This window comes from Cucurbita pepo, chromosome 5 (assembly GCF_057944985.1).
Source record: "Cucurbita pepo subsp. pepo isolate OVF chromosome 5, ASM5794498v1, whole genome shotgun sequence".
In the NCBI taxonomy this organism is placed as follows: Eukaryota; Viridiplantae; Streptophyta; class Magnoliopsida; order Cucurbitales; family Cucurbitaceae; genus Cucurbita; species Cucurbita pepo.
This window is the reverse complement of record NC_141802.1, coordinates 13,848,498-13,865,387: the sequence shown is the minus strand read 5'-3', so window position 1 is coordinate 13,865,387 and position 16,890 is coordinate 13,848,498. Positions and strand designations below refer to the sequence as shown.

The following is a 16,890-nucleotide window of genomic DNA, read 5'->3' as shown; positions in this document are numbered from 1 at the left end:
TCTTTCCCACTCTCACCGTTGGATCTCAATTCATCACATCCCCTTCGACGACGTCGTTTCATTTCAAATTATATATATATATATATATTATTCCTTCTAATTCTATTATTAATTTAGGAGTGGATCCAAATAAATAAATATGTTGAAGCTTCCTTAAAAAAAAAAATTATATCAAATTCCAAATTTCGTGGTCGACCTCATATGGATATTTACCGAGCGAACCGTTTCATGTGTTTCTAATCGTTTTTTTGACCTAATTAAAAATCAGTTAATGAAATATACTGTGTTATAAACACCATACCAGTGCACATCATTCTCCCTCAATAATAATGACACCTTTATCGAAATGAAAAACATGTTTAAAAAATAGGCCTATTACATTAAAATATGATAAAATAAAATAAAGAAATCTAAACTAGCATAATTCAAATTATTACCGACTATTGTTATGTTGTTGTTAAAGATATGACTACGTTCAAAATTTGAATACGAATATAAAAAAATAAAGATAGGAATGGAAAGATAATTTGCTTTCATTTACTTATAACTAAATAAATATTACATTAAACAAATTTAAATGAGATTATGTTATATTAAAATTATTATTAAATAAGAAAACTCAAGCTTTTTTTATTATTTGTGGAAATTTTTTAATTTTGAATTTGAATTTTATATTTTTATTAATTTAGTTTAGGTAGGTTTAAAATATTTATTTTGGTTTTTTTTTTTTTAATTTATAATTTATAATTTTAATTATTATATTTGTAAGACAAATTTATACACCATTATAACTTTGTATTATACAACGTTATTATGGCAATGTATGAAGAAAATAAAGTATCATAATAAATCACTTTGGTTAAAATTTAGATTATTGTTTTTATTATTATTATTCTTATTTTGAAAAATGCAATACCGAATATTTTTAAACTATTTATTAAGACATTCAAGTTCTAAAAAACTCGCACCGGATAGTTGTGTTCTTCATCGTCCTCAGTCGACCGCTGCTTTCAGGCGGGCTATGATCTTCCTCGTTCTTACGAACACTCTGTTCATCTTTCAAGTCGCCATAGCCGGAAACTAGAACTCCAAATTTCAACTCTGCAACTCGTTTCTTTGTTGTTTTTCTTGGTTGTTCTGAAGAGAAGTCGATGGAGTTCTCTGATGAAAACAGGGTGAAAGAAAATCCAGCAGAATGCGTGCTGGAGAGCGTCGAAATCGATCACATGGTGACTGATGAGAAAAGAGACGAACTAAGAGATGTGAAGCAGGCGGACTCGAAGCAGAGCAATTGCAGTGACGAGGTGAAGAAGACCGTCGTCGAGCCTTCTCAGCCGGTCGTTGGAAGTGGAGGACGACGGAAGGGATTTAACATTTTGAGGTTTCTGGAAGTTCCAGTTGCTGGAAAAGAAGAGGAAGCGTGGAAGACGATTGAGAAGCGTTTTCATCATCAAGCGCATGATGGAAAACTTTCCCGCGACAAATTTGGAGCCTGCATTTGTGAAATTCTTACCGTCTATTTGTGATTAATCTCCATTTCTTTGTTCTTGATTTGGATATTAATATCGTGGAATTTCGCGTTTTATTTCTGATTTAGGGACGAAAAAGGAGTCAGCGGGAAAGGAATCAACAGATTTTGCTGCGGAACTGTATGATGTATTGGCGAGGAAAAGACAGATAAAAGCAGAAAAAGGGATTACACTGCAAGAGTTGAGAGCGTTTTGGGAAGATTTGATAAAAGACGACCTACATTCACGGCTTCGGATATTCTTCGACTTGTAAAAACTTTCTTATATGTTATAACTTTATTCTTCTGAACTCGAATCGACGATTCTGAAGAACCTGTGTGTTTTTCCAGGTGTGACAAAAATGGCGACGGGAAAATCTCAAGGGAAGAAGTGAAGACGGTATTGGAGTGGAGTGCTTCTGCAAACAAATTGAGAAGTATCAAGAAACAATCTGGAAAACTCTCATCTCTGATCATGGAAGAGCTTGATCCAGACGGCAATGGATTTATTGAGGTACTTCAAAAAGAATATGAAAATTTTCTGTTCACTTATAAGTTCATCTAAAAGAATTGATGTGGCTTTGAATAGATTGAGCATATGGAAGCTCTAGTGAAGGAAATGTGGAACTCTGCAGAGTTGCAGAGCCAAGAATCTAGACTTCTGGCATTAGCCCCAATTCTAGGAAGATGCAAAACTCCAAACAGCAGATTTGCGAGGGAAACAAAAGAGTTTATCATAGGGAATTGGAAAAGAGTCTGGGTTTTGACACTGTGGGTAGCAATAAATATTGGTCTGTTTGTTTGGAAGTTCATAGAGTTCATGGAGGAGGGATCATTTGAAGTGATGGGTTATTGTGTTAGTATTGCAAAAGGAGCAGCTGAGACTCTCAAATTCAATATGGCTCTCATTCTGTTTCTTGTCTGTAGAGGCACATTGACCGCTCTTAGATCCACCGCTCTAAACTCCATATTCCCTTTTGATGATCATATTCACTTCCACATGGCTGTTGCTGCAGTCATTGGAGTGGCCACTTTGTTGCATACCATTATGCATTTGGCATGTGATTTTCCAAGGTTGATTTCATGCCCAAAGAACAAATTCATGGCAACTCTTGGGCCAAATTTCAACTTCAAGAAGCCAACTTACGGTGATTTGGTTGCAAGTGTTCCTGGTGTTACTGGAATCCTCATGATCGTTATAATGTTCTTTTGCTTCACATTGGCAACTCCTTTATTCAGGAGACATAAACACAAGTTGCCGCCACTGCTTCAACATTTGGCAGGCTTCAATGCTTTCTGGTATGCACATCATTTGCTTCTTCTGTGCTATATCCTACTCATCCTTCATGGCCATTTCATATTCCTAACTCGGGAGTGGTACAAGAAAACGGTACGTCTATTGTCGTCGTATTTCGATTAATCTAACGTTAATACACACATTCATACAATGATCTCAATCTCCATTTGCAGACATGGATGTATCTAGCAGTCCCAATACTTCTGTATGTGTGTGAGAGATTTCTTATAAAATTCAACCAATTAAACCATAAAGTCAATGTGAAAAAGGTACAGCATATCTGCAGGCCATTTATGTGTTCTAGGAGGCATTGCCGAGCAAACTAAACAAATTCTTCTGTTTTTGTTGGGTCTTTCAGGGAGTAGTTTATAATGGGAATGTTCTAGCTCTTTACTTGGAAAAACCTGAAGGATTCAAGTATAAAAGTGGAATGTATCTGTTCGTTAAGTGTCCGGATATATCCAAATTTGAATGGTAATATCTCATGATTGTTTTAGGATGTTTGGAAGTATGATAACTTGATTTGGGATGTTCTTCACTTGATACAGGCATCCATTCTCTATCACTTCTGCTCCAGGAGATGACTATTTAAGTGTTCATATACGGGCACTAGGAGACTGGACAGGAGAGCTCAGAAGGAGATTTGAAAACGTAACAATTTATTTCTACTGTCAAACTCTTATGCCCTTTATTTATCTGTGTTTGGTATAAAGTTCTTCGCTGTTAGGAATCACGACCCTCCACAATAATATGATATTGTCCACGTTGAGCATAAGCTCTCGTGGCTTTGCTCTTAGTTTCCCCAAAAGACCTTATACCAATGGAGATGTATTCTTTACTTATAAACGGAATGTGGGTCAGTTTATACTCTTTTTCCATTCATTTTTACAGATATGTGTGCCTGAAAGTACAAGTAAAAGGGGGGGACTTATTAGACAGGAAACGCAGTCGCATTCTGATTACTTTCCTTCGAATTCAAGGTGAGTAAGAATTCGCCTTGTTCAGAGTTACTTTGCAAGGCATCTCAATCCATGAATGGTTTTGTATTTGCAGTGACAAATACCCTCAGATCCTCATCAAAGGACCATATGGAGCCCCAGCACAGAGCTATGAACACTATGACGTTCTGTTGCTCATAGGCCTTGGTATTGGGGCTACTCCGATGATCAGTATTTTGAAAGATTTATTAAACCACATCAAAACAAATGATCCCCACTCTGTAAGTGAAGCGAACCAAACTGTTAATACATATTATTAGAACTGTTACTATGGGAACTAACTAGTCAAAGCAAATGCAGGCCGGGGCTCAAAAGCTCCCACAGAAAGCATATTTCTATTGGGTGACAAAGGAACAGGCATCGTTTGATTGGTTCAAAGGTGTCTTGGATGATGTTGCAGAGTATAATCAAGACGTACGTCGGTGTTTGGAGTTCAAACAAGAAAATCTACACCCAATCTACCTGCATTTAATCATCTTATCTCATTTGAATCATTGCAGAACATAATAGAAATGCATATCCACTTAAGCTGTGTGTACAAGGAAGGAGATGTGCGGTCCGTGTTCATAACCATGCTGCAAAAGATTCAGCAATCTAGAGGAGAACAAGTGGACGTTCTCTCTGGAAGCCGGGTAATCACGAACACACAATTTACCAAAAACAAAAATTTACAAACGAAACTCATATGGGGTTGTATGTTTTTTAATACAGACAAGGACCAACTTTGGGAGACCCGATTGGGAGAAAGTTTTCGCAAGGTTGGCATCTATACACAAAGGTTCTGAAATAGGTGAGAAGTGAAGCTAATATGATATTGTCGACTTTGAGCACATGTTCTGGTGGTTTTGCTTTTGGTTTCACTAAAAGGCCTCATACCAATAGAGATAGTATTTCTTACTTACTCCTCGCCCAACAATCCTCAACAATCCTCCCCTCGAACAAAGTACACCGTAGAGCCTCCTTTTACGCGAGGCTCGGGGAGGCTCGACTCCTTTTCTGGAGTCCTTGAACATAGTACACTCTTTATTCAACACTTTGAGTCACTTTTGACTACACTTTCAAGGCTCACAACTTCTTTATTCGACATTTGAGGATTCTATTGACAAGGCTAAATTAAAAGCACGACCCTGGTAACAACGTTAGGGGAGATATTGTCCACTTTGAGCATAAGCTCTCATGGCTTCACTTTTGGTTTTTTCAAAAAGTTTCATACCAATGGATATAGTATTCCTTACTTATAACCCCGTGATCAACCCCTTAATTACAAAAGCATCGAGAAACGAAATCCCATTTGAAAGCAGAGTAAAACCATGTGAATTGTTGGTGGTTGCAGGTGTATTTTACTGTGGAGAATACTCTCCGGTGAAGGAATTACGAGGTCACTGCCAAAATTTCAGCGATGGCTCAACGTCAACAAGGTTCCGTTTCCACAAGGAGAACTTTTAGAAGCCTCCCCACCAAATGCTTTAAAGTTAATTGTCATCTTTCGATGGTGTGTGCCATTGCCAACCAGATGGAAAGTGGATCACACCACTAAGTATAAGCTGCTTGGGTTCCCGTATGAACAAGAATAAAAGGGAAGAGGTATGCTTTAGATTCCACTATCCACCTTAGTAATTCGTACAATATCCCATCAACTTTGGCTGCTTTCTCTGTTTTGTAATAATTGTTGTCTGTTTTATTGTTTATTTACCTATTCCACTTTATGAATTTATCATAATTATGTGGTGTGTTATGAATTCGATGCGGTTAAGATATTTTTTAGATTATATTCAATTATTTGGGTGTAAAATGTTATGAATTAATTTTTTTAGATTATATTCAATTATTTGGGTGTAAATTATTTTACACCCAAATAATACTTATTAAATAAAATATTAAGTGAAATAATACTTATTAAATAAAATATTAAGTGAAGTTGGTTTGAATTCTTTGAGAATAAGTAATTAAAAAAATAATTTTAGAATTAAATAAAATTATAATAAACATGTGCAAATATAATTTTTCACATGCAATAAAGTATTTTTTTAAAAAAATACTGAAATCTAATTAGTTTTAAACTTTTCCACTTTGGGTAAAATTTAATAAATATTAAATTGATTGAAAATCAATTTTATTGTATTTACATTAAATTTGAAATTCAAAAATTTATTTTAAATTTTTGGAATAAATTTGTAATTAAATCTTGCATGTAACTATGTCCCATTATTCACAAATGTCTTAAACAATATTAAAATATACTTAAAGTTTGACTAGAAACACGAGGTGTCTTTATAGAAAGAAATGAATTTATTTTAGTTGATGGGTTATTGATGTTCGTTCCTTATCATAACGTGATTAAACACCTTTATAGAAAAATAATGAATTTGTTTTAGTTGATGGGATCTTTGACGTTGACGTAAAATATGAGTCATTCTCCATCATAAGGTGATTGAACTTTCAACATTCTCGTGTTTCATGCACACACCATAAGTCAACATAATCGTCTTCCAATATTAGCCTATCTAAATTTACATACCAAGTATTTTTTTTTTTTATTGAAAAAATATTTTTCAACTTTTTAAACCTAATCAAATCATAAATTTCAATATTAATTTAATTTACGAAACTCAACAAACCAATCATTACCAAAGATTAGGTACAAAATTCATTTTTTTACCAATTTAGAAAGTGATATTCATCCATAAATATAAATATTAAATATTTATAATTTAAATGTTTATGATAATATATACCTGTATTTAGTTAATTTTTTTTTTTAACTTTTTATCATTGAGTACTAAAATAATTGAAAATAAATAATATTTTTCATTTAATTGATAATTCTAATCACATTTGAAAATAAATATGAATTATTTTTGAAAAATAATTTGAAATAATTTTTACCATTGTGAAAGCCAATATTAAAATGATTTATAATTATTCTAAAATCATTGAAATTACTTTTAGATAGATTCAAAAGAAGGGTTTTTAATGGATGAGTAATAAGTATTGATTAATGCATTTGCTTTTGAATCTATCTTTAATAATAAAAATAAAAAAAAGGCAAAAAATGAGTCTCCACTATAACTTATATCAACCAAAAGCACGTAGAAAAAAACATCCAAAGTTATGTTTTTTGAGTTTCATCACATCACCTTTCTCAAAAGTGTTCCTTTTCCTTTTCCTTTTCCTTTTCCTTTTCCTTTTCCTTTTTCATTTTCCTCCCCCGCTCCCCTCGAGTTCTACAAATGAGGTGACATTTAACATTCAATCATATACTTTAGTGACGTCTATTTACATTTAACCATATAGTGTGGGGTGAAATTTAAAAAGGAGACTTGTCCCGAAGAGAGGAAGAATCCCTGTTTAAACGAAAAAATGTGGGACAGAGTGGGAAGAGATTTCTCGCTGTTAACTAAACGGGGTCGGGATCAGTGAGGGGAGATTATTTTCCCTATTCACGGCTCTACCCCAACCCTGCCCAAATCCCTAATATGCCTTGTCTCACTTCATATACATATATAATAAAAGATGGATTTTTTTTTTCTTTTTTTTTTTTTTTCTTTTTTTTTTTTTTTTTGGAAAATCTCTGCCCTGATCCTGCAAAAATAAATAGAAAATTTTGTAAGGATGAAGATTAAAATTGGAGACAAAGATAAAGATGGGGAAGACATTATTTATTATTATTTTCCAATTAGGTTAGGAAAAATAATGACTTTTATTATGCCATGTTCTTTATTTGTTTATTTAATTTTTAGAAAATAAATTAATAATACAAGACTTTATTCGCATTTAATAGCTAGAGCTTGAATTTCTCCAGAAAAAAAAAACAAAAAAGTTTATTTTTGCAAAATTAATTTAAATTGAAGCTTCATTAATAATTATTGGATCTTAAAAATTCCAATTCAATTTTCGCATCAAATTTCTAAATGAGGATTAAAATTAATTAAATTAAATTAAGAAGAAAACGACGACGTATAGTCTACTAATCAAAATGAAGGGGGTCCTTTTGGTCCACGTCATCATTCCGTAATTTTGATGTCTTTCCTCTTTTTCACAACTATTTTTTTAATTAAATTAAAATAAATAAATTTTATATTAAAAAAATCTAAATTAGGTAATTTGGTTAAAATTAATTTATATACAACAGCTTATATATCATTAATTATTATCAATTTATAATAATAATAATAATAATAATATTAACATGACATTTAATTACATTTGGGGAATTTAATTGAATTTATGCCTTAAAAAATGTTTACTAGCGGCAAAGACTTTTCTACTGCGTTTGATGCCAAAAGGGGTGACGTCACCACGACACGTGTCCAATCCATGCCAAACGTGTCGAGGCAATACACGTCGGAAGTAGAAATTATTTGAGCTAAGATGTGGGCTCTCCGACAGCCGAACATGGACGAATCCCGGCCGCCAGTCGTCGGCGCCGGCGACTTTCAGGTAAAGGTAACAAATCGGCGAGGTGACACATTTTGCAGTGACTTGGAAGTGATCCACCATGCATGCTTGAAACGGCTTTCTTGGCATGTCATCCAGAACTTGTGGTTCTAAAGAATCCACCCTCCTCACGTGCTTCGAATTCAGGTGTCGAACGACAATGTCGTTTGAATTCGTGTCGCCAAATCTCAGGCTGACGTGGTTCGACGTGTCGGCGCCCTTTGTGCACGTTGTTTCAATGGTGACAGAGTACATGCAAGTTTTCTGCATTTTAGTTGAGAAAAATAAATTACAAATAATATGAGAATAATATATATAATATATACGCGCCTATAGTAAGCGAAAGACAAATATCCAACCAATAAACATCAATCATACCATATACTTCAACTTAGATGTAAAGAAAATGTTGTCAAAATTATTAAAATATGTTTTAATTCATGCCCATAGATGATGGTTAATTATGACCATACATAGTGACTAATTATGGTAATAAAATATAGTTACTAACTCTTTGAATGCTCCAGGTAAGTTTAGACTATATAAAGATATGTATGTTATCTTGCGTGAAAGACTTAGAAAATGTACTAAAATTAGTATTTGTGCTTTCTTTTAGCCAATAAATTTCTACTTAATAGGTTGCATGTAAAATCATTAAGTTCGACAGGATCAATCTTACTTGTGGAGTGACTCGAATCTCACACCAATGTTCTTGCATTGAGATATTTGATTAAGGAGAATCATTCCATGTCCGATTCTTTCGGGGGATGGATCCATAATAATTCACCTATCCTACTAACAAAAAAATCAGATTTGAATGATCCTGTATTAAGAGCTAAATTGGCTAAGGGTATGGGTCATAATTATTATAGAGAACCCTCGTGGCCCAATGATCTTTTATATATTTTTCCGGTAGTAATTCTAGGTACTATTGCATGTAATGTGGGTTTAGCAGTTCTAGAATCATCAATGATTAGTGAACCCGCAGATCCATTTGCAACAAAAAAAATCAGACATGAACGATCTTGCTTGTGTAGTGATTCGAATATCAAAAAAGATATTCTAACCATAAGATATTTTTTTTTTTTAGTAAATTTCATATCATAGTATCTGCAGAAATCTAAATATGTCAACGATATAAGATATTTAACAATAATAAAAGGTGATATATATAAATATGGAAATTAAAATTAGCATAAATGAGCAGAAGAAAAGACCTGATGGGCTGAAGCGAGGCAGTTCCCGGCAGCGAGTAGAGAGAGGAGGAGAAGGGCGCAGAACGGCGGCGCTGTTCCGCCGGAAAACGCCATGTTTGGACTGGGAGAAGGAGGATTAGAGAAGAAGAAAATATATAAGGAAAGAGAACGACGGCGGCGGCGGCATTCTTTTCTTGGGAACATCAAAAAGTGGGGATTAGATTCTGAAGCAGAGAAAGAGTTGCTTGGATTTTGGCCATTTCCCTTTTTTTCAAACCCTAATTTCTCTTCATTAGAGGAAAGCATCTTTTTAATTACCTTTTTCACCTCCCACTCTTCCTCTCCTAAATATATTTAATGTCATTATTTTATATTCAACAATATTATAATTTTACAATTTTCTTCTTTTCAAAAGTACCAAATAAAATTAATTCCATTTTCCTTCACTGTCTAATTAAACATTTTCTTATTTATTAAAAAAAACCCTAATTATTTATTTTTTAAAAAGTATAAAAAAATTACATTTTCAAAAATTATTTCAAATTTCTAATATAATATTTAATTTTAAATTAATTATTGTAATGGTTCAAGCCAATTGTTAGTGGATGGTGCAAGACACTGATCAAAGTGGGCTAGACCCTCTTAATATCGTAAGACTGACAACAATATGTACTAGCGGTGAATTTGAGCTATTATAATTATTATGAATAAAGTATTTAATTTTTAAATTAGATATTTATACAGCAAAACATATTTTTTATATTCTATTTTAAATTGATTATATTTATAAATTATAAATATGAAACTCTCATAAAGGATTAAATTAAAATCTAATCATTAAAAAAAGAAAAAAAATAAAAAAAGGTATTTTAGAATACCTTGGGCATATAAAGCATCATACATTGCTTTGTTTCCACCTTTCCAATACCAAAGAGATCGAACTCGTGACCTGTTGAAAAACTGAGCATCCACTCATTTCCTTCACCAAGCCAACGAAGTACGAAGAGTTTTGGTGTTCTTTAACTTATTTTTAAATAATATAATCTTTTTTTTTTTTAGTTTATAAGCAATTTTTTTTAATTGGACAAAATTTAAAATTCAAGTTTGTAAGAACTTTTTCGAAAATTATTTTCGTTATTTTTTTATAAATAATTTTAATTGCATAGTGATTTTATTAATTAGAGAATTTTGTTGTTAAAAAAATCAATTAATAAATAATAATAAAAATAATCCGATTTATACAAAAGTAAAGATTAAGTACCCATAAAATTGATGATTAGAACAATTATTTTGATTTTATTTAAATATATAAACTAAAATATATTAAGTTATGCTCATATTAAAATAAACCCTTTAAAAATACCATTATCATTGAGTTGTGTCATATAATTACAATCTATATTTATTATATTGAAAATTTTGTTTAATTTCCAAAAAGGTATTTTAGAATACCTCAACCATAAATAAGACAATAATATTAGGGTTTTGGTGGTTTGTCTGGCACCTTTAGGGATCGAACCTGGGACTTCTTGGGGGACTGCAATAGAGCGTTATATAACAGTACACCCTCACAAAGCCAACAAGCCACGACCACGAAAGGTTATCGTAATCTGAAAGCTTTTTATTTAAATTTTAAAATATTTAATTAGTAACATTATTTTTTAATAATAAAAATATTAATGTCATTTTTGTAAAGAAAATGAAAATTATTTGATTTTTAAAAATATCCAAAAAATGGTATTTTGGAATACCTGGGCATAAATCATCATCCTATATTTATTTATTTATTTATTTCCTTCTCAGTACCACACGACGGATCGAACCTGTGACATGGCGACCAACCGAGACTCCTCTCAATTCCATCACCAAGCCAACAAGCCACGAAGAGCGTTGGTAACTTTCAACTTACTTTTAAATACTTAACTATTTTCTAATTTATAAATAATAATTTTTTCTAATTTATAAATAATAATTTTTTATAATTTATATTCGACTAAATTAAAATTTTATGTTGGTAAACACTATTTGGAAAAGTTATTTTCAGATAATTTGTTAAATTTTTTTTATAAAAAATGCCAAATTAGTTTTAATTGCACTGCAATTGTGTTTTTTTTAATTAATTCAATAAATAAATAAATAAATAAATATATATATATATATATATATACATACGTCATTATTTTTGCGTTGTGTTGTATATTTATTATTTATTAAAATATTTTCTTGAAATTTGACAATCTCCAAAAAGAAAAAAAAAAAGGTATTTTGGAATACCTGACATAAATCAGCAATATCTGTTTTGTGGGTTTCCAATGGTTCTTTGCACCTTCATGAATCGAACCCGTGACCTTGCGGGGAAAGAAGCACTTAGTTCGCCCCACAAAGCCAACAAGCCACAACCGTAGAAGGTTCTAACTGTTGGACAGCTTTATTTAAATCTGTTCAATGTTTCTTCGATCAAGGCTCGGGATTCGAACGTTAAGTTCGAAATCAGTGTCGGAGGTGATACAGTGGGCAAATAACTTGCATACTTCAACCCCAAATCCAATAAAATCTTGAGTTAAAGCATGTTGGATGTCTCGATCATGCTTGTTCATGGTCGCATGTCCATTGCAAACCCCTTTTTCGTACTTTCATCTTAGATAGGCCTAGATTTTTACTATTTCATGTTATGTCAATATGGGAGTGTATTACTGACTATTCACCAAAATCATGTCTACACCCGTCAAAGTTAAAATGCCATAAAATGTACTATAGATGGATGCGATTAGCCGTCAATTATTTGTACCTTGAGTTAAATGCTATTTAAGTCATGATGTTTCTTTTTTTAAAAATGTTTTCAAGTGTATTTCCTCGCTCACGTTTTCTAAAGCATTTGTTGTAAACATGACCCAAGATCCGATCATATGCCAACGTTGTCTATGAAATTCGAATTTCTCACGAACTTGTTCGGTTAGAACAAGTGTCCCACAATCGTTGTCCCGCTGCCACAAGATTACGATTGTGACCCAGCACCATTTCAGTACAACCTCCTCTAATCTTATTACTTAGCCTTGTGGAGGAAGTATGGACATCCAATACACTAAGTGAACAACTTCCAGTTCTATTCAATGACAACAGGAGTGAAGTTTCTCAATTTTTGAATCATTTTGAGACCTAAAGCTCTAATGTGAGAACTCACGCCGGTTGAAAAGGAGAACAAAGCAGGGTATAGAAACTTCTCCCTAATGTCTTAAAGCCTTAAAGTAAAGCTCCGAAAGAGAAAACGGTGTTCCAAATATTCCAATTATTCGCTTATAACATTGTTATTATATTTTTAATTCTTTTTAAAGAAAATTCGAAATTAGTTTTGATAGCACTGCAATTGTGTTTGTATTAATTTTAAATATATTTTTATAGGATTTTTTTTTTCAAAAAACAAAAATAAAAAATCTAATTTTCTCTAACCGTGTAATTATTCATTAATATTTTTTATTACAAAAACATCCTTAGTTCTCTAAAATTATTAAAATTTATAAATAAAAAAAAAATAATAACCTTTTCAAAATTATTTCAATCAATTAAAATTTACTTGAAAATAAAATTGAACCTTCTTAGGTAATTAGATCACCATAGACATAAATTTTGAACTCTTAATTTGTTTTTTAATTATATAGACTAAATTTATAATTCAGTTTATTAAATATATTGTTTTATATAAAAAAAAAAAAATTACCCTTTATTTTAAATATTAATAAATAAAAAGGTATTTTAGAATACCTTGGCATAATACATCTTGAATTGTTTTTCTTCCTTTTCTCTTTACCAAACGGATCGAACCTGTGACGTTGATGATAAACAAGGCCCACCTCATTTCCATCACCAAGCCAACATGCCACGATCAGTTTTGGTGACTTATCGCTTACTTTTAAGCTACTTAAACATATATATATATTTTATAATTTATTTTCGACTAAATATAAATTTTTTCAGCAAAATTGTTATTATATCTTAACTCTCTTCTAATTAATTTTAATTACACGCGGTTCTATTAATTACTTATTATTAATTATAAGTATTTTTTTATTTCCTAAAAAATAAATATTAGTATTTATTAAGTTCTCTCTCTTTTTTTTTTTTTTTTTTTTTTTTTTTTTTACAGGTGATTATAAACAAATTAATAATCGAGTTATTTGTTTGAAATCTGACCAATCTCCAAAAAGGTATTTTATAATACCTCAACATAAATCAGTCATTATAATTTGTGGAATTTGTTGATTCTTGACACCTTTACAGATCGAACCTGTGACTTGCAGGAGTAACACTAAGTTCGCCCCCGCAAAGCCAACAAGCCACGACCTTGAAAGGTATAATTTATTGGACAGCTTTTTAAATCTCTAAAATATTCAATTATTAACCTTATTTTTCGATTTTGTAAACAAGCTTATTTCTAACTTATATTCAATTAAATTACTGTTGAAAACAAACACATTTGGAAACAATTATAATTTACGGTATGTTTGTAATGATTCTAGAATAATTTTAAATGATTAAAAGTGTTTTCTTTTTATAGAAATATCTTTATCAAATATAAATTATTAAAAATAAACAATTTCAATGAAAACATTCATAAGAGGATTGTAATTTCTTTTTATAAAAAAAAAAAGATAAATATTGAAGTGTTAAATAATCCAATCAATGTTAAATGTTTTAACATATTTGTAATCAATACACTATATTAGGAAGTGTTGGCTTATACAGACTCATAGAAGCTGTAATTAGAGCCAAAAAAGATGCAACACATCACTAATGACGATTTGTTCTTCGGCCTCGCAAACCACAGCCGATTGCTAATAATGAGAAGTCATTCGAGAAAGTTTGAAATTTATGAGCGATTCTTCTGTTTCTTCGATCAAGGCCCAGGATTCGAACGTTCAAGTTCGCAATCAGTCTCGAGGGTGATACAGTAGGCAAAGAACTTGCATACTTCAACCCCAAATCCCCTAAATCTTGGGAAGGTAGGAGTCCTATCCTGTATGGATTATGAACACATCCAGTATGGATTATGAACACAACCAATTAGACTACATGAACTTCCAGTTCTATTCCTATTGACAAAAGGACCGCCGTTTATCAGTTTTTGAATCATTTTGAGACCCAAAACTCCCTAATAAACGCGTTTTAAAACCGTGAAGAGAAGCCTGAAAGGGAAACCCAAAAGAGACATATCTACTAGCGGTAAGGCTTGGGCCGTAAAAGGTCTAGTTAGCTTTGCTACAGATGGGCACCACTAGATAAAGGTTTCTTTAAGGCATGCAATACCCTTCTCAAAGGAGGGGCAAACACTCCACGGTATACTTGTTGGTCGGCGACCGATGACTCAAAGAACAACAGGTTTCATAATGAGATACAAGCACAAAACCATTTGGGCAATGCAGGCTGATCCATCTCTTGATCGAATAGGAATACATTAGCTTTTATCATTAACTCAAAACAATTTTCATAACAGCTGAGAGTTACCTGATGCAATACTATAAATATGCATCAAATCATGTACCTTCAACGTTTTCTTTGCATATAGCAGCTGCCTTCCACGCAGTTGTTGCTTGCTTCTTGCCATAAACATCGGAGATCAATGGGCTCCTCATTGAAACAAAAACATTAGTACCCACAACAGACATGGAAAAACAATCAAGAACATGGAAAGCTTTCATTAATCAAATAGCTGAGAAAAGCAATGACAAAATCAACCGAATGCCAGAGGGTGAACTCAAATTTTCATAAGCTTCCTAAATTGATAGATAAAATTGGTATAAGTAATCAATCAAAATAGAACGATGATATGAAGCATCAAAACTATTACCATTGGTAGCAATTAGTAAACAGACTTTTTCCAATAAGCTGTGAGCACATGGAATCTTCCAATACAGAGACTTCATCAACTCCTAACAAATAATGAGTTACAAGTTCATCCTTGCTTGTCTCATGACTTTCTTTTCCTTCTCTTTGTACCCTGCTGCTCCTCTGAACCATCATCTACCCCTTCTTCCAAGTCTCCATTTGTCCTCTTCTTACTTTCTTTCCTTTTCAGTTCTTGGGTATCCGAAACTGGCATTTTCTCTTTCTCTATAGCCCCACCACTGTTATTTTGAAGATCGTCATCATCTTCTTCTCTGTTCTTCTTCTTCTTCTTCTTCTTCTTCTTATCCTTAGTCGACAGCTCCACAAGACCTGTTTCATCATCATTGTCCTTCTTTGTCCTCTTTTCATCCCCCAAATTATTCTTGTCCTTATGCTTCTTTCTATCTTTTCCCCTTCCTACATTGTTCTCAATGAAATCTTCAGTAGCTTCAGTCTCGCCATTATTAGCACTAGTTTGCGATTTACCGTAACTTTGCCCGACTTCAGCATCACGTTCATCTTCTCCATCCTTGCTCTTTTTCTTGTGCTTTTTTTTCTTCTTCTCAATTCCTACAACGCTCTCATCTCTATCGCTTGATTTCACATCAACCTCGACTCTTCGGCTAGGTTTTTCTTCAATTTCAGTCCTCAATTCGTCGCTCCTTCTCTTTCCATCTTCACCCACTACATCCTCAAAATCACCATTCCCACCGCTTGCCATTGCTGTTTTCCCATCCTGCTCGTTCTCATCCCGATCCCTACTCTCCCGCCGCTTCTTCCCGCTTTTGCTCTCAGATACAGAAGATTTGATCCTCTCACCGTTTTCAATCCGATGTGAACTATCTACAGCAGCCTCTAAACCACTTGAAACCTCGAATCCGTGATGTCGGGGATTCCGATCGGACCGCGAAGACTTGAGGTCCTTATGAAGCTGCTTTAACTCGTTGAAGGAGGTGGAGGCGCGTCTCAGGTAGGCACAGAGCGCTTTCGAAGCACCATTATCGACGGAGAGAAAGGAGGAGAGAGTGGACGCCGCTTTGGAAAGGGAGATTGGCTTCGAAGAAACCACATTTCCGGTGATCGTCTTCATCGCCCTCTCACACTAACGATTTTAGGGTTTAAGGAAGAATTTATCGGTCCCCTTGTCAAGTTGGGAAACCAAAAAACACACCGCCGAATTTTAGGGTTTTAAAGGGAAATAAATAAATAAATACTTATATAAAATAGGTAAAATATTGGAAATTTTTAATTTATATATCAATTAATTTTTTTTAAAAAAAAAAATTAAATTTGAAAGAATTGGGCAGAAAATTGAAAAATCTTTTAAGTTATATTTAAATATCATAAAAGATTCTAATATAAATTTAACTATTTTGAATGTTAAATGTATTTTTATTTAAGATATAAATATATATTAATTATTTTAATATTTATTATATCAAATATAATAATTATATTTTTCTCATTTAATAAATATATCAAATATTTATTAAACATTTTAATTTAAATATATTTCTCAACTTCGTATGCACTCCCTTGGTATAGTTTTAAATTCTAAAAAAATACACTTAATTT

General features: G+C 32.5%; 3 protein-coding genes across 4 annotated transcripts; 1 reads left to right on the top strand and 2 right to left on the bottom strand.

Moving 5' to 3' along the window:
• Nucleotides 1-950: 950 nt before the first annotated feature.
• LOC111794405 (putative respiratory burst oxidase homolog protein H) lies at nt 951-5,578 on the top strand. The gene is made up of 13 exons (XM_023676388.2): nt 951-1,500; nt 1,598-1,778; nt 1,859-2,021; nt 2,097-2,897; nt 2,978-3,073; nt 3,163-3,278; nt 3,353-3,455; nt 3,696-3,784; nt 3,858-4,023; nt 4,103-4,216; nt 4,303-4,434; nt 4,514-4,592; nt 5,136-5,578. Exons 1-13 carry the CDS (start codon nt 1,152-1,154, stop codon nt 5,246-5,248), a joined length of 2,502 nt encoding a protein of 833 aa, XP_023532156.2. The 5' UTR covers nt 951-1,151; the 3' UTR covers nt 5,249-5,578.
• Nucleotides 5,579-7,967: 2,389 nt separating this feature from the next.
• LOC111794489 (embryo-specific protein ATS3A) lies at nt 7,968-9,712 on the bottom strand. Of its 2 annotated transcripts, none has more exons than XM_023676528.2 (2): nt 9,457-9,712; nt 7,968-8,503 (listed from the first exon to the last, which is right to left on the bottom strand). In XM_023676528.2, the coding sequence occupies exons 1-2, from the start codon at nt 9,637-9,639 to the stop codon at nt 8,018-8,020; spliced, it is 669 nt and encodes a 222-aa protein (XP_023532296.2). In that variant the 5' UTR covers nt 9,640-9,712; the 3' UTR covers nt 7,968-8,017. The 2 variants fall into 2 exon arrangements, with proteins under 2 accessions (XP_023532296.2, XP_086980425.1); XM_087124299.1 differs by lacking the exon at nt 9,457-9,712 and adding an exon at nt 8,919-9,023.
• A 5,529-nt stretch (nt 9,713-15,241) lies between these two features.
• Nucleotides 15,242-16,498, bottom strand: LOC111794461 (uncharacterized). Its single transcript, XM_023676492.2, has one exon. It carries the CDS (start codon nt 16,403-16,405, stop codon nt 15,398-15,400), a length of 1,008 nt encoding a protein of 335 aa, XP_023532260.2. The 5' UTR covers nt 16,406-16,498; the 3' UTR covers nt 15,242-15,397.
• Nucleotides 16,499-16,890: the final 392 nt, after the last annotated feature.

Bases quoted from the DNA above. Each gene is read 5' to 3' on its own strand.
- LOC111794405 (XM_023676388.2), top strand. From the start codon at position 1,152: ATGGAGTTCTCTGATGAAAACAGGGTGAAAGAAAATCCAGCAGAATGC. The intron at 1,779-1,858 runs GTAAAAACTTTC...GTGTTTTTCCAG, and splicing joins CTTCGGATATTCTTCGACTT to GTGTGACAAAAATGGCGACG. The intron at 3,279-3,352 runs GTAATATCTCAT...CACTTGATACAG, and splicing joins GATATATCCAAATTTGAATG to GCATCCATTCTCTATCACTT.
- LOC111794489 (XM_023676528.2), bottom strand. From the start codon at position 9,639: ATGTTCCCAAGAAAAGAATGCCGCCGCCGCCGTCGTTCTCTTTCCTTA. The intron at 8,504-9,456 runs GTCTTTTCTTCT...ACTAAAATGCAG, and splicing joins GCCTCGCTTCAGCCCATCAG to AAAACTTGCATGTACTCTGT.
- LOC111794461 (XM_023676492.2), bottom strand. From the start codon at position 16,405: ATGAAGACGATCACCGGAAATGTGGTTTCTTCGAAGCCAATCTCCCTT.